We start from the raw sequence: 26,675 nt of genomic DNA on the forward strand, positions 1-26,675 counted from the left end.
TTTTTTCACTATAAGCTTCATTGAAACAAATTGTATTTGAAGGGATATATAAAGGTGGCATTGTTTCTTTCACTTTGTTTACAATACATTTACCACGGTTTATTGTAGTAAAAATAACTATTTTATAAGAAAATGTGGTTTACCATAGTACATTTTAATTTTGTGAATGACTTTATTTCAATTTCAACGACCTTACTGTAAAAAAAATGAGATGAAAATCTTTTGTAAAAGCGATTATAGTGCTCTTGCTCTGAGGGGAGGACGCAGCGAAGCAAATCCGCCATCCACCAATCAGACGTGCTCTTTATTTAAAAAGAAACGCGTGAAATAGATGGACCCGTGAATCCACCAATCGGTGCCATCTGTTTCTGCGGCGTATTGAAAAGCAGCCAATGAGATTCCAGGATATGTAGAGCAGGGCGGGGCTTGTCTTCAGTGCGCATTTGCTCGACGCCATTTCGTGCACTCGTCTGGTCGGTGTCTACTGAACGAGCTGGTACGGACTGTATCCACAAAACAGTACAGCACCGAATTTTAATCATTTTTAGTCTTAAACTCCCGGTGAGTATTTTGATTCGAGAGATTTTTGTCACTTTTTATTTTTGACTGACTTTGAACTATCTTTGGAGAATTTTTGTGGTTTTTATTTTTTATTTTTAATGCATTTTTCTGGTCATTTTCTGCTTGGCTTTGGTGGCGTACATTTTGTGATGCCGTGGTAGAGCAGTGAAAAAAAAGAACATATATGCTTTGAGAGGACCGCACCATTTTAATTTTTATTTTTCAAAGTAGGAGTTATTTTTCACCCCATTTTTTTGCAGGACTACTGCTAGAGCAGCTGGTTTATTTGTTTTTGTTTTTCTAAGTTATTGTGGAGGAAATGTCTCATGGACCGGTGGTTGTGTTTTCAAGATGGGGTCGTTTTTCCCTCCATGTCCTGGATTCAGAATATTTATCATGTTTTAAAACCATTTTTAAGATGACAGACTGTTTTCCCCCAACACGAGTAGACTATTTTTATTCAGCTGTAGACATTTGGACTGAGCTTGGCCTTTTTAATACGGTTATTTGGGCGTTATTTTTGCTCCTATTTTTGAGGGTCGTTGCGTTCCAGAATCGTGTCGATTGAATTTTCAGGCGACGTTTTTGCAGATTGTTTCAGCACTTTTAATGGACTGAGAAAACACGTTTTCTGCCTCATGAAATTCTCTATTTCAAAGCATGGACCATTTGAACACTTTTTACATTTGCATCCAAGGCAAGGTCTATGCGAAATCATGTAAACGGTCAATCTTTCCATTAAAAGTACATCAAGAATGATAAATTGAGCTGGTTGCATTACTATTTATTTAATAAATGTTTCAAGAAGTGGGCCAGAATCAGTCTTTCTGCCTTCGCTCATGTGCTCAACTGCCCCATGCATCTATTCTACATTAGATATTACATCCTATTTGTGTGTAATCCAAAATTTCAGCCCATGAAGAAGGACTTGATGATATGAACATTATATTTATGTCCTCCCTCCCCACAAACACACACTTGCATATTAGTGTAAGACTTGCACAAATTTTTTCAATGCAATATCACACCTGACAGTAGTTAAATTTGTTGTTTTCTTTCTCTGCTTGATATAGATTATACAAGTATTTGTCTATTGTTTTGGTAAACGAGTATCTAATATAAATATACAAAGTGCACCAAATCATGTTCACCACTAGGCACACATCAGCATCATACTCCAGCTAAAGCAGGTTTTGTTTTTATCAATAATATATGTGTAGATCAGGGGTTCCCAAACTTGAGAATCATACACACCCTGAGATATTGGGTTCATTACATTAGGTATATTTTATCATCTCAAACCTGTTTTATGATTACTCACAATAATGTTTTATATTTTTATATAAAATGAAACCTTGCATTTGGTTATGAAATGTGGGGAGAGGAATTGCATCGTTTATATAATTATTATAATTTAATTATTTTCTCTGTCTGCTTTATCAAAAGAAACAAGTGTTGTGATGTGACCGCAAAGACAGGATGACTACAACTTAATGCAATGGGATTGATTCAGTGTTATCTTTTATTTTAATTTGATTAAATTAGATTTTTCACAGAACTTGTGACCCACACTTTGGGAAACCCTGGTCTAGACTCACAAAGACAATGTCTTTGTATAGACATCAACATACATGTGCTTTAAAGTCAAGAAGGTCCCACTTTCATAATCAAGTGAACATTATGTACACCAATTCTGTCATGAAGATGGATTAGCCCTATCATGTTGGCCAGACTTCAGGTCTGTCAACCCAGTTAAAAAAAACCCCAAAACAAACAAAAAAAGCATTCCCCTTTCTTTAGTGAGATGTTCATTTCTGATTTTATTCATTTTGCTTTTTTTGTAGTTTTTGAGGCAGCTTTTTTGACCCTCGTCAATCCGTAAGTTGGTTTTACTTTATTCTCCACTTCCGCACCAATCTTCCTGAAAAGTCTGCAGACTAGACTCCCGTTTGTTGTGTGTAGCCTTTACTTGCTTTCGTCACCTTTTAAATCTGCCATAGTTTAAAAAATACTTCATAAATAGTGTATAGACCTGTGCATTTTTGTTTAAGTTCAATTAGAGATATTTCATAGTAAAGCAAACAAGACCAAAGACACTCACACCTACAGAAAAATCCCAACATTTGATACCGAGGTCTTATTTTGAGTCCGTGGTAGTGTACTATAGAGGACAATTGCAAGTTTATGTCTACTTTGTTTTCATTTCATGTCATTTAAACATATTTTCTGTCTTCCGCTGCCCCATGAGTCTTCAGCATATTGGCTGCCATGATAGAGGCTTCAAAAACAATATTTTAGTTATTAAAGTACAACTAAATTAAAGTTATTATTATTTAAAATTCACACATTGATTTCCCATGAACTTTCGTTCTGAAATGCCCACATTGCACCATTGCATCTTCATTTGTCAGGGGTGAAAACAATGTTTACTGTAATTATCATTCGGTCTTGAGTTTTTCCTATTGAGACATTAATCCTGAAATACCCACCATTCCACCAATGAGTAGGGTTAGGTATCGTTTGAATTTGAACGATTCTGATTCCGATTCCTTGTTTCGATTCCGGTTCCTAACGATTATCGATTCTGATTCTTTTAAGAGGCAGGGTCAAAAAAGTTTAGCTAACCTTGCTAACCAACGGCCTTTCTGAAGGAAATACTCCTTCTGTAAAAATACTCCTTTTGTCACAAATTTTGCATTTTGTCGAGATTTTGTTTTTAGAAAAGTGAAGCCACACTTTGGATCGCCGACGTAAGCTACTCATGTTCGACTCGCGTGGTTATGCCAACACTTCCGGTAGACGCTTCTTCATTGGTGTTGTTCAGTGATTTCTTCTTCCGCTCGGCGGACTGTGAATATCGAAACTAGGAATCGAAATTTTAACTTTTGAACGATTCCGGGAAAAACGAAAAGTTAGTCCCGGTTCCAATCGATTCTCGATACCCCAACCCTACCAATGAGGAAACAATATTGTCTTCAGCACATTTTACTGTTGACAATTTAATATTAAGACATTCAAATGGTCTTCATTTTTAAATTTGCATTTATACAGTAATGTTAATATCAAACCAATTACAGGCCCAAATTTCCCAAAATTCATGTTTCTTGTTCTATCTATCATGAAGCCTGGGGAGAATTTGAGTTTTTCATTTGCACAGACCTCTAACTCTCTTTGACCTTAAACTTGATATTATAATACTGAAATGTCTTAGAGACACACTGATATTCATCTCTGATTAATGGTGTGTCTTAAGCTGTGCCGAGGGCATCACTTGATAGGCATCTTTAATCTCCTTTGGTGGCGTTTCAAAGGGTTTTTTTCATTAGCGCAGGATTTGATGTGTCATTTCGTCACGTGGCGGAGAAACGTCACTCTTTTTGACACATTTCTCTCCTAAATTAAAAGGGTTTTAGTTTGGGATTGAGTGGTTTTAATGAGTTTAAATAACACTTTAGTTTCATTTGATTTGGGATATCTGTCTGGATTTCATTTTCTTTGCCTCAAGTTTTTACACAAACCACTGGGTGGCATCAGCCGAACACTAGACTGCGTGTTTGACCTTGGGAGAGTGTTAAAATTGCTGTGACGTCTGTTACATCACCCACCCACACAGTACGACCTTCACCCACAATGCACTGCTGAGCAGCAGCTCAACGGTGTCCAATAACCACCCTCTTCTCTCCAACAGAATCAGGCAGACAGACGACTCGACCTGAATTACAGACAAAATGGAGTGAGTTCTGACTATTCAACCCCCAGCATCCCCCTCAGCACACTTAAATATCTCAATGTGAACCTTATGTGGCGGTCTAAGCGTCCAAAGATATTTCCAAACGTGCCATAAGCGCTGAAAATGATCCACACACATAGTGTCATAGTACTTCACAAAACCAGATACATTTTAAGGACAGTTCCATGCATATTAGTCTTCATCAAAGCGGTAATAAAACACCTGGATGATTCATTTCACTTCTGGATTTTTAGTTTGCATGCAGTATACTAAAGTCAGCCCATAAATCTCTACGTCACTCGCCCAGTCCTGATGTGAAGATGTGAACGTCGTTGCCCAACAAACTGCATAAACTACACCATACAAGCCTTTCTAGTTGATATGTGAATCAAATGTTTACCTAAGCACACTAGGAAAGCTTCATATATGGCTGCCGTGGCTCTGATTTTAAGCATACTAGTTGATATAACTTATGAAACCAATGCTTAAACATTTAATCTTGATTTTTTTCAAACTATATATCTTGGAAATGTTTGTTTTTATCTCGTATGTCTTGTTTTCTGGTATATTAATTAAATGCAAATGGACTAGACTGTAATCTTCACATGGTTCTGTAAGAATTAATTTAAAGTCAACACGCAACTAAAATGGACCACATTTTCTCAATAATAATGTGTTTCTGGTCTTATTTTGAGTGATTCCACAATGCATATTATCATAGATATAAAATGTGTTGCGGCTGCTTCATGTTGACTTGAACACTATCTCCAGAACTGATCCGATCTCACTAGCTCGTTTCCGTCTACTTTTGTGAATTTTGAGGCGTTGAATAACAAAAAATCTTAAAATAGGCATAAAGTATGCACTTTTGTATCTGATAAGAGGACATGCGCATTAACTATTATGGAAAACAACAAAAAACTGATTTTGATCTGGTAACTGGACTTGCATCTCATTACACAGCATCTCAAATGTTGTTTTAGGGTATGTTTACTTGACAACAATGAACTAAAAATGGAAGAGTTTTTGCCTTGTCAAACGATCCCCGTTCACACGGATCCCCGAAAACGACTAAAAACGCTGGTTTCTGCTGCCATGTTCATGGCAATGTCAATTTGTAAAGACACTAGTGCCTATAGACTAAGCGTGACGTAACCGTTTTCACAAATTCCTGTTTTTGTAGTTTACACACGGACTACGTTGGGGTAGTTTTGAAACCCATTTTTTAAAGTTTGTGTCTTCTTGCCCCCAAAATGCCATTGACATGCAAATGAACAGCCAAAATGAAAGTTTGTAGTTTTTCCTTTGAGTTTCCGTGTATAGGCGGCCCCAGATAGCAAACTGACATTGAATCAACGTGGAAATATGACATCGAAACAACGTTGATCTGACGTAGTTTTGCTCATCGAATTAACGTTGAACCAACGTCAGACGCGTCATTCTTTCAAAACTAACGGAAAATCAACTTGAAATCAACGCGTTGTTTCAACGTTATGAAAGCAAACCAATTTTCGATTTTCATTTAGCTTTGAAGAATGCCGCGTCTGACGTTGGTTCAACGTTAATTCGATGAGCAAAATCAACGTTGTTTCAATGTCATGAGAGACGTCGTTTCCACGTTGATTCAATGTCAGTTTGCTGTCTGGGGCACCATTGTCAAAACAATCCCATTCACACGGATCAGTGAAAACGGCTAAAAACGCTGTTCTGTTGCCAGGCCACCAGATGGCGATGAAACACTATAGACTGAACACGTAATACACCTGCGCATGAAGTCAACTTCAGAGATTCACGTCATGGAGACAGTTTTCAAAAACTTGCATTTGGCCTCGTTTACATGAGGACGTTTGCGGGGGAAAATATATTATCGGATGTGCCTTTCGTTTACACAGTGACGCCGTTTTGGGGGCTTAAAAACGCAAAAAAGAGTGGAAATCTTAAATGCTCCACCGCCCCTGCTCCGTAAAAACGCAAAAGGCTGCTAGACAGCGAAGGTTGTGTGCAGACAGTGCTCCACATCGCCACCTAGCGGCCTGGAGTGCATACTACATCGAATTTCACACACTTTTGCGTCACCATATGCACGCGGATTTCCCACCCATAACGCTTGTCTTAACGCAGAATAAAAAGTGATAACGCAACGCGTTTCCATGTAAAAATAGCCTTTGAAACCTGTTTTCCAAACTTTACGTTTGCAGGCACCCAAAATGCCGATGTCGTGTAAATGAACGGCCAAAACGCATTTTTTAGTTGAAAATGGTTAAATTCGCAACTTTGGATGGAAACGGCTACTGAGGCCATTAGAGTTGTTCTTGACAAGCTAATTTCTCGTTTTTCTTTGTCAATCTTCTGCACCCCTTCCATTCCTCTCTTTTCGCCCAGACATTCCCCCACAACCAGCAGCCTGATGGCCAGTAACGTCACCAACAAGACGGACCCGCGCTCGCTGAACTCCCGGGTCTTCATCGGGAACCTCAACACCATGCTGGTGACCAAGGCTGACGTGGAGGCCATCTTCAGTAAGTACGGGAAGATCGTGGGCTGCTCCGTCCACAAAGGCTTCGCGTTCGTCCAATACGCCAATGAGAGGAACGCCAGAGCGGCGGTCAGCGGAGAAGACGGGAGGATGATCGTCGGACAGGTGCTCGGTAAGTATATTTCAAATCAGCAACTAAATCGGATATCGACAGTCCTATTAAAGTGTACATTTAGTTGCTGATTTGAAATGTCAAGTAAATGTGAATTTGGCAAGCAGTTTTTGAGTATTTCCTCGTTTAAGTCAGTGGGAAATCTCACAAAAATGTCCTCTGAAAATCAAAATTTAGCATTAAGCGTAATTTTAGGAACTTTAAATTTTTGCTTTCTGACATAATTTTCATGACATTTTAGCATGCTTCCATCCAAATTCTCATTAGTAAAATGTAAAAAAAACAACTTAAGTTAATTTTTCACAGCAAAATCGTAAGAATTGGCTATATGTATGGAAAATATGCATTTACTTTTGAGGTGGAAGTTATGGAAATAGCATATTTTACAATAGCAGTTGTAAATAAAAACAAAATACAATTTTTTTTATGATCTTATAAAAAGTATTAACATTCTGTAAAGTCAAGTCGAACCATTCCAAGATGTTTTATATGTGTGCTAAATGTCTACATGCATGTGCACCTCATGTTTACATTTACATTCATTTCTTTAGCTGGCGCTTTAATCCGAATCGACTTGTCTCGTGGTTTAATGTTTATTCTTTCTGCATTTTTAGATATTAATCTGGCCGGTGAGCCAAAACCCCATCGGTCAAAGACTATTAAACGTTCTGCTGGAGATATGTACAGGTCTGCATTTTATATTGTTATTCTATTTCATACAGTTTAAGTATTTTCCGCTTTTAATTCTTTGCCGTCTCCTCCCACAGTTCCTCGTTTGATCTGGACTATGACTTTCAGAGAGATTACTATGACAGGTGAGCGCTCGCTCTTGAAGGATTCATGCAAGCTTGATTTGATCAAATGCTTTATTCATTATTCATTAAAGGTGCAGTGTGTAATCTAAGAAATGCGATATAATACGCATACCTATGTTTTCAGTGGTGTATGAAGACCTTACATAATGAACCGTTACCTTAGAATGAGAATTTGGATGCCTGTTCCTCTCTACACACACAGTGGGTCCGCTTGACACGTTTCTACGGTGGCCCAAAACGGACAAACGCGATTTGTCACTGTGTTCTTGGTGCAAAAACTGACACAATGATGAACAAGTAACAATAATAATCGCAATAACATAATATTACTGAATTTCTTCATTTCTTTATAAAGAAACCTCATTGATAAACTGGCTACTCTCTGCTGTCTCAGATGATGTCATCACAAAAAAAAAATCACACACTGCACCTTTAACGGCGTTTAATGCCGGATTTGATGGAGTGCTCGATTCTCTGAGTGTGTGTTAATATGAGTGTGTGTTTCAGGATGTACTCGTACCCGTCACGCGTCCCGCCGCCTCCCCCTCCCCCGCTGTCGCGAGCGGTGATCCCGTCCAAGCGCGCGCGGGTGAGCGTCAGCGGCGGCAGTCGCAGGACCAAGAGCAGCTTCTCCTCCAAGAGCAGCCAGCGCACCTCACGCACCAGTGAGAGCTTTACACACACACACACACACTGTTCCTCACAGGTCCTAGCAATTTTAGTATTTTTCAGGTTTAGATAAAAATGGAAAAATAATATTTCCAGAGTAGACTGTAGTAGATAAGATTTGAAGTGGATCAAAAACCACAAGACAAGAATGGGAATTTGTTCAAAACTCATCTAACTTTGATGAAAGAGTTTGATCCACTTCAAATGTACATTAATGTATTTAGTCATCACACAAGCAGTGTTTATACTTTATTTAGTGTACATCATACAGTAGTGTACATTTGGGCTAATGAGCGTGTGTGTGTGTGTGTGCGCAGTGAAAACTGCTGATCTACAAACCATTAAGAAGGAACTTACTCAGATTAAACACAAAGTGGACTATCTGCTGGAGAGCCTGGAGCGCATGGAGAGAGACCACAGCAAGAAATCAGGTGCGAGACCGTTTACTTTCACAAGTCTGGTTTGTTGTGCAATGACCACTTTTACTTTCAATCTGACGATTTTATATCGTGCTCGATCTTGAAGATGTCCATGAACTACTTCTCAAGTTATCGTTGAGAGTGATCTTATGAGTGATCTTGCGTATTAGGGGTGGCACGGTTCACGAAACCGACGATTCGCTTTGTATCACGGTTTTAGTGTCACGGTTCTTGTTATATTTTTTCTTTTTCTCTTAAACACTCCAGAAATGTACTTCAGCATGTGATATATAGCTTAATTATCCACACTTTAGGATAGAGTATAAAAAAATGATATTCATGCAATCATGCACAAACTGAATTTGACTCCTTGACTTTAAGCACATTTTGGGACTGTCTCAGAGGAAAGCTAGGTTTTGATAGAGCAAGAGAGAAGACATTGACATGCTTTTCATTTATTTGGCAAAAAAAGGAGAATGTGTATGGAGCGAAGTATGTGCCTAAACCTCACACACAAACAAAACGTGTTTTACTCACACCCAATGATTCACAAACAAACTCAGTGTGGTTTGTAAATACAAAACATCACTCACAAACTAATGCATATTGTTCTGCAAATAAAAAACGTACCTATCAAACAAATACAGTATGCTTTACATATACATAGAAATGTATTTCTTCAATGACCAAAATATCCTGCAAGTACAAACTAAAATCTTTGAAAGTACAAAACAAAATTCTACAAGTACAAAGCAAAATTCTACAAGTACTTAAAGCAAAATTCTACAAGTACAAAACTAAATTCTACAACTACAAAACAGAATTCTACAACTACAAAACAGAATTCTACAACTACAAAACAGAATTCTACAAGTACGAAAAACTGTCACGTGACTTTTGGCACTATTTTTCCGCGTCCAGGCAGAATCAGATTTTCTCACAAATACAGTGGAACAACTTCCTCTTCTAGAACAGTAGATGGCGCTAAGATAAGGGATCAATTTGCTCGCCTTTGCCCATGGGAAAATGAGCGGTGAACAGGTGTGTTTCTGTCCAACTTTATCTATAATTAACCTTATTGAGGTTTTGGAAAATGTTTATTATATAGACAGAAATCCACATTAGCACTTAGTAGTAACGTACTCCACTCTAGGATAAGGGAATCTATAAGCTGAAAGCTGCCATCATGTTGCTTTTACTTTTTGTAAAAATGTTTCATTTACTGAATGACTCTATTTCTTTCGTTCTCCGTAAATTAATGAGAACATTTCATTTAATTGAAAGGGTCCCACTTATTCATTAATTTAGTTGGAATTCAGTCAGCGTAACTGTTAATGTAATAAAATATGGAAATGAACAAAACAATATAGGCCTACAGTTGTTTCTTCCCTGTGATGTATTGTCCAAATTATTATTTTGGACAGACAAATGAAACCCTCCTTTCAATTAAATTAAATGTTTTCATTATTAAGAACGAAACGAAAGTAATAGATTCGTTCAGTGTATACATAATCACTACTTTAGTCATTTCACAAGCGTCTTGTAGGCTAGATTATTAATCCTGGCGCGTTCACGGCGAAGATCGCGAGTCAGCATTGTCAACTTCATGTTTTCAGCCGACACACTGACAAAGATACACTTGTTTATTAATAAACAATTAAAATATCTTCTTGCTATATTTTACATAGCCTATTCATAATCTTTTGCCGGTTCTTTGTGACAGCTTTAAGGTGCTTTATTGGCAGTGCCACCCTACATGTTACACGCGTCACCACCGCATCACCGCACCCACCAGAATAGCCCAGTTTAGTAAACAGAATTAGATGGCCACAATTCTTACACTTCTAAAAGGCAATTCAATGCGGATGTAATCCCTCAGATTGAGTAGCTAATGTAATGGAATACGTTACAAATGACATTTTGGGGCATTTATTCTGTAACGAAAAACGTTTTCCCAACACTGCCTACTACAGCTGAGGAAAATGAGCGGTGAACGGTGTGTTTCTGTATTACTTTATATAATTAACCTTATTGAGGTTTTCTTTTGCAAAATGTTAATTATTTCTTGACAAAAATCCATATTACCGCTATTAGCACTTCACTCTCTCTAGGGGAATCTAGGCTGAAATCTATGTCATATGTTGCTTTAAAAAATAATATTAGGCTAATAATCTACATAAGAGGCGTGTGAAATGACTAAATTAGTGATTATGTTCACTGAACGAATCTATTACTTTCGTTCTCCATACATTAATGAGACCATTTAATTTAATTGAAAGGAGGGTTTCATTTGTCTGTCCAAAATAATAATTTGGACAATACATCACAAGGAAGAAACAACTGTAGGCCTATATTGTTTTGTTCATTTCCATATTTTATTACATTAACAGTTACGCTGACTGAATTCCAACTAAATTAATGAATAAGTGGGACCCTTTCAATTAAATGAAATTAATTCTCATTAATTTACGGAGAACGAAAGAAATAGAGTCATTCAGTAAATGAAACATTTTTACAAAAAGTAAAAGCAACATGATGGCAGCTTTCAGCTTATAGATTCCCTTATCCTAGAGTGGAGTACGTTACTACTAAGTGCTAATGTGGATTTCTGTCTATATAATAAACATTTTCCAAAACCTCAATAAGGTTAATTATAGATAAAGTTGGACAGAAACACACCTGTTCACCGCTCATTTTCCCATGGGCAAAGGCGAGCAAATTGATCCCTTATCTTAGCGCCATCTACTGTTCTAGAAGAGGAAGTTGTTCCACTGTATTTGTGAGAAAATCTGATTCTGCCTGGACGCGGAAAAATAGTGCCAAAAGTCACGTGACAGTTTTTCGTACTTGTAGAATTCTGTTTTGTAGTTGTAGAATTCTGTTTTGTAGTTGTAGAATTCTGTTTTGTACTTGTAGAATTTTGCTTTGTACTTGTAGAATTTTGCTTTAAGTACTTGTAGAATTTTGCTTTAAGTACTTGTAGAATTTTGCTTTAAGTACTTGTAGAATTTTGCTTTAAGTACTTGTAGAATTTTGTTTTGTATGTGTAGAATTTTGTTTTGTACTTTCAAAGATTTTAGTTTGTACTTGCAGGATATTTTGGTCATTGAAGAAATACATTTCTATGTATATGTAAAGCATACTGTATTTGTTTGATAGGTACGTTTTTTATTTGCAGAACAATATGCATTAGTTTGTGAGTGATGTTTTGTATTTACAAACCACACTGAGTTTGTTTGTGAATCATTGGGTGTGAGTAAAACACGTTTTGTTTGTGTGTGAGGTTTAGGCACATACTTCGCTCCATAAATGTGTATCACTATGTCTACAAGAACTTGTGCATTTTTATCACACAAATCTTATTTACACAAAGAAATTAACTTGCATTTATCAACTGCTGACTTTTGTAGCTCTTACAAAAATTCTATCTTTTAAAAGAAAAAAAGAGGAACTCTTAAAACACTGTCTTTTATGAATAAGTCAATATACATAAAACCTCATTGCCTATAATTAGGCTATAGCAATAGCAAAGGCCATAAACAAAGTGAACCTCAACACAAAAAACAGTATCAACAATGCTTCTATGCCCAAAAAGTGAGGGTACCTTTTTTTCACTTGAAATTAAAGTGCAGGATTTGGAAACATATGACTGGAGCTCTTATTTAAACAAAGTGCCACTGTAGCGTTATATTAAAATATCATCACATGAAATCCAACATGTTCCCACACACCAGATTTATACCATAGACTTATAGGACGCTGGCGCATCCTCCAACTCCCCCATTTCAGACACAAAAAAGCCACGTTTTTACTATTTAACCTTAAAAAGTGAAGATTTTAACATGCTACAAAATATCTTTGGGGTATTTTGAGCTAAATACACACACTCTGGGGACATCAGAGACTTATTTTACATCTTGTGAAAATGGCATTATACCAGCCCTTTAATGCAATACGGTTTTTTAAATTAAGTCCAATAGGCTTGTTCCAGTCTGGATATTCTGGATCGTACGTCTCAAAATTGAGAAGATCGTGATTCAGATCATGGATTGTGATCTGAAACCTTTCCACAATCACTGATTATCTGTGTGTTTCTGCGCAGATGTGAAGGGTATTAAACCAGAGGAGGTGTCGCCACAGCACTCCAGCGGGAAGAAGGAGCGCGAGAGCACGGATTTGAACGACTACGAGGATGAAGGAGACCTGCTGGAGGAAGAGGAGGTGAGAGAACGAGATCTCCGTGTAAGGTCATCATTCCCCATCCTCTCTCCGGGACTGGGAGCTGTGTGGGTTTGCGATACAGTCGAGTGCGAAGTACATCGCAAATATACTGAAATGTTCGCCTTCGCACTCGAAAGTTTCAGAACCGCTCATTTTCTGCGAAGAACACGCATTTTTCTGGCCACGTTCTCGAATCCATACGTTTCTCTGTACCGTTTCCGTTACGGCATCCATACACATTATTAGTACTTGCTAATTTTTAATTACCTGCACATTAATGGTACTTGCACCTTAGAGCCCGACCGATAAAGGGTTTTGAAGGCCGATACCGATACAAATATTTGTTGGTTTTAAAATCCGATATATCGGCCGATATTTTTTTTTCAGGAACGCACAACAAAACATTAACAGATTTCCCTAACATTAGTTATTTTTAGTTATGTATGAGTTTTAAAAAAAATAATATGATAATTCATTCGTTTGTTTCTTTTATTGTCGCAACAGAACAGAGGAGGAACCAAAGCTCATTAATTAATTATCAAAGCTCATTGAATTCCACTGACGATAGTGGCATTAGCTAGCTTTGTGGTTAGCTAGTTGCGCATTATAAACGAGTGTTGCCAACTGGGACGGTGTAGAGTGCCCTCTGGTGGACAAACTATACAACTCCAACATGACATGGTTGAAGCGTGTTTCATCCGTTTTTATTTTATTTTTGAAATATTCATTAATCGGCCATTATAACTGCCGATACCGATAGTTTGGAAAATGCCTTGTATCGGCCGATAATATCGGCCTGCCGATATATCGGCCTGTAAATTTTCCCCCGACTGGAAACCCACTGCTTCAGGTCGACTTTGCTCCAGATCTGCTTGATCGGATCACGGTGATCGCATGTAATGCGATCTAAGATTAATAGATCTTAACTAAGATTAATAAATGCTAAGGAAGTTTTGCTCATCCTCAGGTCAGAGATGGGGACTCGAGTTTGAGACTCGGACTCGAGTCGCACTTGAGTCACACAAACACTGACTTCAGACTTGACTTGCGACTCGACCCAAAAGACTTGTCAGCAACCTGTTTTCATGCAATTATTGCTTTTTAAATCTAAATTCATTTGAATGTATTTCTATTTTCTTTTATTGGCGCATACGTTGGGGAAGCGTATGATATGAAAAGCTGCATGTCCCCCGCCCTTTGTCATGCTGTGCATGAGACGGAGCGTATTTAGGCCACGCCCACAGCGGAGGAAAACAATCCAACCGTCGATTGTAGATTTCTAATAAATTCAACAAAAGTTGGCATAGTAAATCATCTCGCTGCTCCGCAATCTGCACTGTCATCACAGACATCGTTAGAAAGCTCTCTCTCTCTCTCTCTCCTGTACAATGTTGTCGGATCCAAATATGGTCATTTCCTTTTAATCAGCAACCAATCGTGAAAGTAAAAGGGGGGATTTAACTCTAAATGAGCAATCTCATTGGCCTGATGGAAATCTTTAGATCCCGTTTTGCGTTTTCTCAAAATGACTTTTCTCTCAAACTCCAAGTCTGAAATCTCCACTTCAGTAGCACCGATATACCAAACCTAATACACCAAACTGTCCAGTCATGTAGTTTTATTATGAAGACTATTACAGATGGATTTGTAAATATATTATTCCTAGCTTGATTTATATAACATTGTTTTTCTAAAAACATGGCGGAAATCTATTTAAGGCTATCTGATAACAGGATAACAAAAGTAGATATCCATAAATATCTATTTTCCCCCATCTATTACTGTATGTGAACACAATGAAAAAATATTTTAAACCTGGCTTTGTCTAATAGGCTATTCAGATTTCTTTTTTTTTTAAATATGCAAATTCGCACATATTTAATTAGACAATTCCTAATAATTTAAGACTTGAGACTTGACTTCTAGACGTGGCATCTCTGCCTCAAGTTCATGTTAACTAATGTTAAGCATTTCCCAAAAAGTTAATTATAATGTACATAATGTTAATGTAATTTAATATAAAAGTGTAAAATAATGGCGCTTTCTGACGATTCGTTTTCTTGAAGGAGCATCACAGACATGAACTGAAACAAAGTGTAGCGTACCCTATATTTGCCCCTCAAACATCAGAAATATATCTATATAATATCTATAGAAAGCTTTTTTTTTTACATTTAAATGAACAAATATTATCAGATTATGTAATCCGTATGAAGTGAGCATTAGGGTTGGGTATCGAGAATCGAGTATCGATTGGCATCGGGACTAACTTTTCGTTTTTCCCGGAATCGTTCAAAAGTTAAAATTTCGATTCCTAGTTTCGATGTTCACAGTCCGCCGAGCGGAAGAAGAAACCGCTGAACAACACCAACGAAGAAGCGTCTACCGGAAGTGTTGGCATAACCGCGCGAGTCGAACATGAGTAGCTTACGTCGGCGGTCCAAAGTGTGGCTTCACTTTTCTAAAAATTAACGAAATCTCGGCAAAATGCAAAATTTGTGACAAGTATTTGTGACAGAAGGAGTATTTCCTTCAGAAAGGCCGTTGGTTAGCAAGGTTAGCTAAACTTTTTTGACCCTGCCTCTTAAAAGAATCGGAATCGAGAATCGTTAGGAACCGGAATCGAAACAAGGAATCGGAATCAGAATCAGAATCGTTCAAATTCAAACGATACCCAACCCTAGTGAGCATGTATAGAGATGACGAGTCGAGACCAACCAATGATTCAAATGTTTAGCCGGTCTAAATCTGGGTTTTTTTTTCACGACACATTAATAATCATTACGTTTGCCGGTGCGCTGTGGCCAGCTTTGTTTGAATCTGAGTGCTGGTTAGGCTATACATATTTAATATAGGCAATTAAAGGCACATTATTATGATTTATGGCTTAAAATAAACGCACGGCTAGTCGACGAATGTCTTGACTAGAATAATCAACCCCATATCACCTTGCTCGTATTCACTCACACATTTGGTTTGTGCAGATCAAGAGTCGAGGAAGGGAGGATGATGAGGAGGAGGAAGAGGAGGGTGAGCAAGAGGAAGGAGAGGACGATGGAGACAGCGCCAACGGAGACAACTCTTAAACGCCACAGACACGCGGGCATGCATGTAGAGTAGATCCTCTGACCCTTAATGCACAGCTGAAGTTTCATTTCACAAGTCCTGAACCATTTCCCAGATTTCCACAGCTTGATAACGGACACTTTTAGACTGACCCGTCGCACGATTGACCCCTGCGTTAAAGAACAGCCGGATGGGAAGGGTCGATCTTCAACGTTGACATTAATGCACAAGTTTGCAGCAACCTTACCATGTCACGCTGTTTTAAGACTGGCGTCCTGAAAGCTCGGTGTGTGTGTGTGTGAGGTTTGGAGGAGGAGCTAATGAGCTAGATGTTTTATGATTGGATTTTTAACAGGTTTTGCGAGCTGAAGGGTAGAGCAAAAAAATAAATAAAAAATAGTTTTGTTAAATAAACTGCTTAGTTTGTCAATACAAATCAACTTGGTGGGAGAGTGCTTTAGTGATTGACGAATTGATCGGGCCAATCAGAATGCATCACATGTAGATATTAGAGATCTTAAAGAGACACTAACGTGCATTTTGTACCTCATCAATTGGTTTGCGCTAACCGTATTCTGCCATTACAAACTAATTGGATTGTCAAACCTCAAACAATTGCGTTCCCTCTTCAGACACGTTCAGGTTTGTAGTTTTTAAAGTCTTCGACCACTGCGTTAGTTGGTGACGAGAACGGCCATTCACATTTTAAACCAGCCTGTGCAGAAAGATATTGCGTTTAGATACCCAAGAACGTCTGTCTTCGTTCTCGATGCTTTTTATGGTTCTTGTGGTTGTGAAACCCTTCTGGCCAGATCCGAAAAGCACCGTTCATCGCAGTCCTCTTTCACACACACACTTAGACAATCATTAGATTGGTTTGGCTACTATTAGTTTCAGTTGACTCTCCTGAAGCTCTTGTGTGTGTCTAAGCTCAATAATGTTCCCTCATTTTGGGAGTAAATGTATTACTCTTGCCGACCAGTGGGCGGCAGTGTGGCCCAGTTCTGTTATTTAACCTCTCTGACATACTGTATGATTGAAGGAAACCTTTTTATATTCCATAAGGGGTCACTGAGTGCGTGAGAACACGTTTGGATTGTACAGTCGATGTAATTTTACCTATTGGTTTGTGTTTGTGTACTGTGACACTAAGGTGAGTTTGCGTCTGATAAAGACCAGATGTGTTTGCAGCTGTTTTGTTTTCTTCATTTGTCCTGTTCGTCTTTTGTTTGATTTGTGTATTAAGTTTCAATAAAACTACAAATGTTCATGACTCGTTTGCTTTTATTGGAGCTGACTGCCAATTGTTTCCAAATATTAGTCTTACCAATAATGTTTCCATGTAGTGTGATGATGATGAAATGCCATGGTTTTTTATTTTTTATTTAATTGAATGCAGGCTTCGCACAAGCTGAGACAGATATTTGAGAGGCTTTCAATGGGATTGGTTCACTTTAGGGAAACAATTTGCTTGATTTTTAACTAATTAAAAGAAACACTGATTAATTTGAGTCATTCAGTGGCGTTCCCAGTAGACTGCACTTTATGTAATCGTTCTGGATGGGGAGTTTATTACTGCCGTCCATTGCTGATTTCTTTAGGGCTTTTGTTTTTCTGGTTTTATTAGATCTGGGGTAGATTTGTGTGTGTTTGCTGTCGACTGAAATTAAATCTCAATGTGTTTTTGCCTGCAGCAAACTACTTTACAGACTGTTGTTAAAGGTTTACGTATCTTCAGAATGAAATTTCCCTGATAATTTACTCTCCCCCATGTCATCCAAGATGTTCCTGTCTTCAGTCGAAAAAACGAAATGGTTTTTAAGGAAAACGAACAAATTAGAGTCCAACGGTTTGAAGGTCCAAATGTGAGTTTCAGTGCAGCTTCAAAGTCTCGACACGATCTCAGCCGAGAAATAAGAGTCTTATCTAGATAAACCAGGGCTCATTGTCTAACAAAATAAACATTAATATATACTTTTAACCACAAATGCTCAACTTTCACTCGCTGTGATGCGCCACAAATTACGTAATCACGTTAAAAGGTCACGTGGGCGGAAGACCCGAACGTTCAATGCCATCAACAAAACTAATTTAGCCTAAGGTAAAACAACGATTTCTGGCGATTTTGAAGTATTTAATTTGGACCTTCGACCCATATGACCCCATTGAAGTCCATTAAATGGGGAAAATCCTGGTTTCCTTTTTTCAACTGAAGAATGAATGAATGAATGAATGAATGAATGAATGAACATCGTTGATATAACGGGGGTTGAGTAAATAATCAGGAGTGAACTAATCCTGTAAAGTAGCTTGGTATTACAGTTTCAGAGTTTCTTCAACAATGTGATTGATTTTCATTTCTCCTTCGAGAACCCTGTGAATTTCGGTCGCACACAATTGTTTGTTTAGGGCACCATTGTTTAATGAATTTAAGACTAGATTCAGACAAACACGTCTAGACTAGCTTCTTTTTTTCTTATGAGATGTTTTTTTTACATTCATCTCTCTGTCAGTCGCTGCAGAATTACAGGACCTGTTAAAACATAACCCGTAACGCTCTCTCTGTTTAGGCCTCGGGAGCCTGTAAAAGTGTTGACCCAAAATATTCCTGGCTGATGTACGACCACAGTATCAGATGAAGGATTAACATGGTATTTACTCCAATGTTCTTTCATGAATACCAATGTATGTTTGAGAAGTTGAGTATCTTTTGGTTGTCTTGTGCTCATCTCAATTTTGTGTTCAGTCATTCAAACCCTCTAGTTCAAGCCACCAACTGTTCAGACTTGGTAATGGTTAACTTTTTAAACATCTGCCGTACCCACTATTCTCAACTAATTCACAAAGTTTTTTACTACTTGTGTTTCTAATCTTTAGGTTGTTGTTAGGCATAGACTAGACCTCACCTTGGGGTTCTAAGCATGCGTCAAAACCGCCTTGGAACAGGGGTCTTGTCATAGGAAGTAGCTAGATAACGCTGCTATCTCTGCCTTTACTTCGAATTCATTGATGGTGGCGGACTTTTGTGCAGCGTATGATGTTCACGGATGAAATCTGAACTAGGAAGAATGTTTAAAAAAAAAAATTCTTTCTGGAATCAATTATAACATGTCTGACCGTTGGAACAAACCAAAAAAACAAGAAAAATCGCATTCATGATGATTTATGGTGATTTTATTTCCGTTAGACCTGTGTCTACTACATTGACGCTGATGCATTAAAGTGGAGGGGCTCCCCTGTTTCAAGATGGCGGCTCTATTGACGCATTCGTTCCAATGAACTGCAGTAGCCAAGGTGAGGTCTAGTGTATATGTCTATGGTTGTTAGGCCAATCTGCAGAAATTAGTTATTTTTATTTGCTTTCATAATGTTCTTTATTTGATTATTTTAGACATTTTATTTGGTTGAGCAGTTGTCAGGGGAATCATAAATGTCTTTTTATTTTATTTTATTTATTTTTTTGCTATTGTTTTCAATAAGCTAATTGAGGACGCCAAACAGAAAATGACGTCGTGACCTATCCATAAGAAATTCTGTATTTGTCATTTCCACCATGTCCTTAGGATCTCTGCCAAATTTCATGGGAACAAAAATATGCAGCTCAAATCTATCATAGTGTGTGTTTGAGTCTGTAGTATAATGCTTGCCGTTTCACTTTAATTGTTCAAAATTGCATTAAAGGAGTTTTATGATCTGAGACACAATAATATATTTGCATGTTGATTTATGACCTTCTACCAGTTAGATCCCTGCAACATTAAACTGACTCGTATGAAATTAACTTGCAGTTCAATTTAAGTAAATGGGGATTATGAAATGACTCGTTCTCTTGGCGCTTTGGGAGTATACGGATGCAGGAACAATCAAACGAATTGAATTTGTGACACACATCTGCTCGATTTCAGATGCAGTGAGTGAACGAGGACCAATGAAATGAAGATGAAGAGATCACTTAATGCGTGAAACATACCACAGATGGCAGTACGATACGCCAGCCGGTGACGAATATTCATAATAGAGCTGTGTGTGTATGTGTGTGTGTGTAGCGCTTCACATCTGACGCCCCACTGCTCACGATCATTCCAGTGCAGTGAACACGCTCGCTCTCTCTCATGCGTTCACTCGATCTGTCATCTCTCTCCTCTGTTGGCTTCTCCCCCCTTATCTCTTCTCATTTGCATCCTTTATTCTTTCTTCATCCTTGATTCCCCAGACTATTTATCTATATGTCTGTCTTTACTAATTCTTAGCACATGCTTTTATCCAAAGCGACTTGTAAATGAGAGCAATAGAAGCAATCAAACCAACAATAGGGCAACAATATGGAAGTGCTGTGACTAGTCCCAGTTAGTCTAGCACAGCACCGAAACCAAGGTTTTTAATTTATGGATGTATACACTGCCCAGCAAAAAACAAATAAATAGGGAAATGCTTAAGTGTCATTGATTGGATGGGAATAACCAGTGTTGTAGTCGAGACCACCTCACTCGAGTCCGAGTCGACACCGAGACCAGAGAGAGTCGAGTCCGAGTCAAGACCGAGTCCGAGACCAGAGACGGTCGAGTCCGAGTCGAGACCGAGACCAGTGAGGGTTAATTACCTAATTTACTTTTATTTACTTAGAGAAATACTTTTTTTTTTTTTTTTACTGAATTTACTTAGAGTTTAAAAAATATGATCAGTTTAGGGTAAAAAGGCCACATAGTAGGTGGTGTTAAAAGTAATTTTATTACAATTTGTCATGCGCAGTTGCGCACTAGAAAATCACCAATCACTGGGCGTGTCAATCAATTTAAAGAAATATTTTATTAACATACTTTAATAATCATGAAAAATATTTTGAATTGAACTCGAGTGGACTCGGGAATAATTCCGAGACCTAAAAAAAAAAATGTTCGAGTACGAGTCAATTCCGAGTCCAAATGGACACGAGTCCATGACAAGACCAAGACCACTAAAATATGGTCTCGAGACCGAGTCCGAGACGTGTCCGAGTCTCGAGTACTACAACACTGGGAATAACATCATAACATTTATTGAAAATGGCAGAAAAAATGGCAGCGGGCATGAGAAAACTGATCACCAATCACAATTCCAAGGTTCCTGAATGGAGTTATGGATGACGACCCACTCTGATGAATTGAAATTTAGGGTGGAGCGTTGGTTTGGTCGAGACCATGAGCAGCTCGGTCTTCGTAAGTTTGTGTTGAAGGTGGGGGTCCGTCATCCATCAAGAAATGTCTGAGAGGTAGAGTAGTGTGTCGTCAGCATAACAGTGATAGGAAAAGCCATGTTTCTGAAAGACAGATCCTGATGATGACATGTAGATGGAGAAGAGAAACGGTCCCAACACTGAGCCCTGAGGCACCTCACCCCTCCACGACACCCTGAAGGACTTTCCTGAGAGGTAAAACTTGAACCATTGGAGTTTGGTTCCTGAGATGGCCTTCGTCTTGAGGATTGACAGGAGGATCTGGTGCTTAACTGTGTCAAAAGCAGCAGCCAGATCCAGCAGGATGAGTACTGAGTCTCAGAGCTACAATAACCGAGAGCAGGGCAGTCTCACTTTTGAAACCACCGGTTGTTTTATCTGTGAAAGAAAGGTAGAGATTTATTAGAAAACGACTCATTCAAGTGTTTTAGCATTGAACTGAAGGGAGGCCGGTCTGTAATCTTTTCAAAAGTGCTGGATTTAGAGTTGGTTTCACTGTGTAACTCTTTTAGTTTATTCTTAGCTAAAAACACTTAGTTCTTTCAAAACTATATGTGCTCATTAATGTGTATTTACTTCGTTCAAGTAATAAAGTATTCCCGTGAGTGTATAATATGCCATTGAAAATACATACGGGTAAGGGGTTCTAATGTCGGTCGCCATGTTGCCCCTCCATCTTGAAAGTACATTAGCCAAAGAGGGACATACCCGTTAATTCGAGCTTCGCCTTTCGTGTTTACTTTTGAGTTAACACTCATGGACGAGGTCGAACTGGAAGCCAATGGCCACCGTAGGAGTTAAAACGAAATCGGAATTGAGAGGAACAGAAACTAATATTCTCTGGATGTTCATATACGTTTTCACCACTAGATGGGGGTAAAAATCACATAGTGTAGCTTTAAGCAGTGGGGTTACTCGGCCCTCCTTAAATGCTGTGGGAAAGGTACCAGTGTGAAGAGAGTTGATGATATGAGGGAGTGTGGGTACAAGTGTAGAAGAAATGGCTTGAAGGAGATGAATGGGGGTACAATCAAGTTTGGAGACTTCTACCTCTGATAGCGGAGAGAAGGAGGGTTGAACGTGTGCGTTTGCTGTTAAGATAAGCGTGTCAGTTTGTGGTGTGGAAAATTGGCTGCTGATGGTCGTTGTTTTATTCATGAAAAATGTGGCAAAGTTGTCAGCCGTGTCAGCCGCAGGAGGATTAAGCTTTTGAAAAGCATATGAGAGTCAGAAGAATTTTTCATTTTGTTGTGGTAGCAGTAGAGATATTAGCAGGGAAGGGATTGACACAGACCAAGGTCAGTGGGATCCTTTGATTTGCGCCTTTTCCTGAGTTTCACTGTTAGTCTCTTGGGCTAAAGGGGAAAAGTGACCAAAGAGGATATGCGGAAAGGTGAGAGTAGGTCACGCCGAAAGATGACCTGTGGAGTGAGTGTTACTGACATGTGAAGGCCAACTATGGTAACCCATACTCTAAATGTGTCCTCTGCATTTAACCCATCCTAGGTAGTGTGCACACATCAGGAGTAGTGAGCAGTGAACACACACAAACCAACCCGATCTCACGACCAAGTCGTACGAATTCGACGAATGATTAAAAAGTGGCTAATTCGTTACAATTCATACGACCTCACTCGTACGAATTAATACGATTTTGCTAAATCGTACATATTTTACGAATTGGCCAATTCGTATGAATTCATACGAATGACCTACCCCTTACCCCGCCCCTAAACTTAACCATCACGTGGGTTTAGACAAATCGTACGAATTAGTACGAGTGAGGTCGTACGAATTAGTACGAATTAGCCACTTTTTAATCATGTGTCGAATTCGTACGAATTGGTCGTGAGATAGTGTTGCACAAACCGGCGAGATTACTTCGACTTCCAAACAGATTTTCTTAATGTTTCGATCCAATTTGTTTTGTTATCACTAATCTTTCGTTGGCCAGAGGAAAACTGGTGCCCGACTCCCAAGGTTTTTTCCTCCATTCTGTCCCTGATGGAGTTTTGGTTCCTTGCCACTGTTGCTTTGCTTTTGGCTTTCTTAGTTGGAGACATTTAATATTCAACAATATTATTGATCAGTGTTGTATTATTTTCATGTTATCACCCTGAAGCTGCTTTGATACAATCTGTATTGTAAAAAAGCGCTATATAAATAAATGTGACTTGACTTGACACCCTGCAAACCGTGGACACGCAGTGGGTAGCCATTTTTGCTGTGGCTTGGGGGTTAGGAGCCTTTCTCACCAGAGAGAGAGAGAGAGAGAGAGAGACTGTCTGTCTGAAGACATTAGTAAACCGTCATCATTTAGTTGTAATCAGTTTAGCGCCCTCCAGTGATCAACACACACACATATGGTAAACACTTTACAAAAAACACTTTCACACTGCTTTGTAGGTATGCGAAAAATGCAGAAAACCGAACCCGATCCGATTTTTTTATGATGGACAAAAGTCTCGGAGGCAGTGTGCAATCGTGATTGACATAACTCGTGGTCGTATTTATCTTTTAACGTGCGAATCACGGACTGCTTTTAGAGTTCATTAGTTAACTACCGAAGTTAGGCTTGGGGGTTAGGAGCCTTTCTCACCAGAGAGAGAGAGAGAGAGAGACTGTCTGTCTGAAGACATTAGTAAACCGTCATCATTTAGTTGTAATCAGATTAGCGCCCTCCAGTGATCAACACACACACATATGGTAAACACTTTACAAAAAACACCATTCACACTGCTTTGTAGGTATGCGAAAAATGCAGAAAATCGAACCCGATCCGATTTTTTTATGATGGACAAAAGTCTCGGAGGCAGTGTGCAATCGTGATTGACAAAACGCGTGGTCGTATTTATCTTTTAACGTGCGAATCACGGACTGCTTTTAGAGTTCATTAGTTAACTACCGAAGCTTACATGAACTAAGAATGAACAATACTTCTTCAGCATTTATAAATCTTAGTAACTTCTCATCAACATTTACTAATACTATATATCAAAATCAAAGGTTGTATTTGTTAACCTAGTTAATGCACTGTGAACAAACGATGAACCGCTGTATTTTTATTAACTAAGAAAGATGAATACATACTGTAACATGTATTGCTCATTGTTAGTTTATACATTAACTAATTTTAACTAATGAACCTTATTGTAAAGTGTCGCCCACAAATGCAACACCCGCACATTCACTTGCTTAAATAACCAAAGGTCGCCACACTGTTACAACAGTTACACAAGTTTCTGCATTGCAATCGCACTAAATCTCCACTGTTTGCCTAAGCAGTTCAGCAAACACAACTCTATGCAAACACACACACACACACACTTTCATACATGCGTGATGTGACATGCATTTCACGCTGACATGCAAACACACACTAATCGACTAACCAAACCAGAAACGCGACAACACAAACACTTTGGTGAGAAATGCACAAACACTTGTGCAGCCTGGGAGATCCTTCAGGGTGTTTGGGTCTCAAGGTGATTTATGTCAGTGTGTGTGTGTGTGTGTGTTGAAATACCTGTGTGTTTCTTTGAGAAGGTCATGTGTGCAGTGCTGTTGCCAAGACAGTGTTTGCTCCTGGCCGAGAGTGTGTGTTTTGCGTGAGTGACTGTGTGTTTGTTCAGTGCTGTTGGATAACATGATCTTTAGGAAGTGTGACTGCAGTGCAGTGTGTATCTGTGCATGTTTGTGTGTGATCTCTGCATTGTGCCGCTGCTGGTCTATGGATGACTTGCTAGAATGTAAAATGAGAGCGAACAAAGCGAGCTAAGAGCAGAGAGATAAACCATCACTCGGCCACTGTGAAGTGTTTACTGTACGAGATCACTAAACGGATGATGATTCACACATTAAATCAAATTGTATCCCTCATAACTACTTAATAATAAGCTGGAAACCTCACATAAACTATATTAAAACCAAAATATCCAAGTCATTGGCAATATTAAATAAGGCTAAAGACTTATTGAATAAGGCTTCTCTAAATATGTTGTACTGCTCCTTCATACTCCCGTACATGACTTATTGTGTGGAAGTATGGGGGAATACTTACAAAACAAATACACACCCAATCTTCATCTTACAAAAAAGGGCTATTCGAATCATACATAAAACTGCATACAGAGAACCAACAAACCCATTGTTCATTAAACTCAAAATATTAAAGTTCAAAGATTTGATTGATTATAAAATTATTCAAATTGTTTTTAGAGCTCACAACAACCAATTACCTAGAAATATCCAAGAGCTTTTCCAATTACGAGAAAACACATTTAATTTTAGAGGAATATCAATGTTTAGTAGACCGCAGATTCGCACAAACACTAAGTTGCACTGTATACCAACCCAGGGTGTTATACTGTGGAACAGTAGCAACAATGATTTAAAATTATGTAAAAACTTATTGCAATTGAAATATATGTTTAAAAAAAGAATCCTTGATGGATATGAGCTGGAATAGTGATTTTCTTTTTTCAACCTTAGGTAAAGTAAACCTTAGGTAAGTTAGTTTAAGTAGTTAAAATATTATTGAAGTGGGGATAGGACAAGAAAAGTTATTCTAACTTCTTCCTACCCCCTTTGAACATGATCGTTGTTTGGACCATCTGTAGATGATCTTTTTTTCTTGATGTTGATGATTAACTATTTATTTTTTACTTTTATTCAGTTTTTGCTGTTGTGTGTTTTTTTTTTTAACATGTTCAATAAAGAGAAGAGAATATTGATACTTATTCCTTTGTTTTAATATTATTATTATTTTTTTTTTTTTTTTTTAATCTGAGTTTTAATTGATTTGAATCAGAAATCCACTGGACGTCCAGAACCACTAAATCACATTATGAAATAAATGCTTTTCTCGCAATTCTAATTCTGACTTTATATTCTGAGATAAAACGTCAGAAATGTGAAGTTTAAATTCGCAATTGTGAGAAACAAAAGTCAGAATTGTGAGATGAAAAATTACCTTTTTTATTCTGTGGCGGAAACAAGTTTTAATTGTGCATATTGCAAAATGTTAGTTTTTTGGTTTAAGATTTAGTTAAACATACACTCTTAGAAGAAAAGGTTCTATCGGCGCTACGTATTTGGAACCCCTAAAAGGTTCTATACACTCTTAAAAAAAAGGGTTCCTCTGGGTTCTATTTAGAACCCTGGGGTTCCATACTTGGCCAATAGAACCTTTTACCAAAAAAATGGTTTTATATAGTTCCATATGAAGCGGGGGATGGAACCATTTCTGGTTCTAAATAGAACCATTTCTTCTAAGAGTGTAATTACCCTGAATACATCATCTGGGTATTCTCTGCATTTGGCAAATGAATATCC

At 38.2% G+C, this 26,675-nt stretch overlaps 1 protein-coding gene across 3 annotated transcripts; it reads left to right on the top strand.

Moving 5' to 3' along the window:
* Nucleotides 1-452: 452 nt before the first annotated feature.
* hnrnpcb (heterogeneous nuclear ribonucleoprotein C b) lies at nucleotides 453-17,402 on the top strand. Of its 3 annotated transcripts, XM_039649400.2 has the most exons (10): nucleotides 499-561; nucleotides 2,406-2,439; nucleotides 4,250-4,294; nucleotides 6,674-6,939; nucleotides 7,554-7,626; nucleotides 7,707-7,754; nucleotides 8,262-8,419; nucleotides 8,741-8,854; nucleotides 12,945-13,063; nucleotides 16,048-17,402. In XM_039649400.2, the coding sequence occupies exons 3-10, from the start codon at nucleotides 4,290-4,292 to the stop codon at nucleotides 16,147-16,149; spliced, it is 885 nt and encodes a 294-aa protein (XP_039505334.2). In that variant the 5' UTR covers nucleotides 499-561; nucleotides 2,406-2,439; nucleotides 4,250-4,289; the 3' UTR covers nucleotides 16,150-17,402. The 3 variants fall into 3 exon arrangements, with proteins under 3 accessions (XP_039505336.2, XP_039505334.2, XP_088987872.1); XM_039649402.2 differs by lacking the exons at nucleotides 2,406-2,439; nucleotides 4,250-4,294 and having other exon boundaries at nucleotides 453-561; XM_089131746.1 differs by lacking the exons at nucleotides 499-561; nucleotides 4,250-4,294 and having other exon boundaries at nucleotides 2,421-2,439.
* Nucleotides 17,403-26,675: the final 9,273 nt, after the last annotated feature.

This window comes from Pimephales promelas, chromosome 1 (genome assembly GCF_988280905.1).
Source record: "Pimephales promelas chromosome 1, fPimPro1.hap1.1, whole genome shotgun sequence".
Lineage (NCBI taxonomy): Eukaryota > Metazoa > Chordata > Actinopteri > Cypriniformes > Leuciscidae > Pimephales > Pimephales promelas.

Coding starts and splice junctions, on each gene's coding strand:
- hnrnpcb (XM_039649400.2), top strand. Junction 7,755..8,261: donor CAGAGAGATTACTATGACAG/GTGAGCGCTCGC, acceptor TGTGTGTTTCAG/GATGTACTCGTACCCGTCAC. Junction 13,064..16,047: donor ACCTGCTGGAGGAAGAGGAG/GTGAGAGAACGA, acceptor TGGTTTGTGCAG/ATCAAGAGTCGAGGAAGGGA.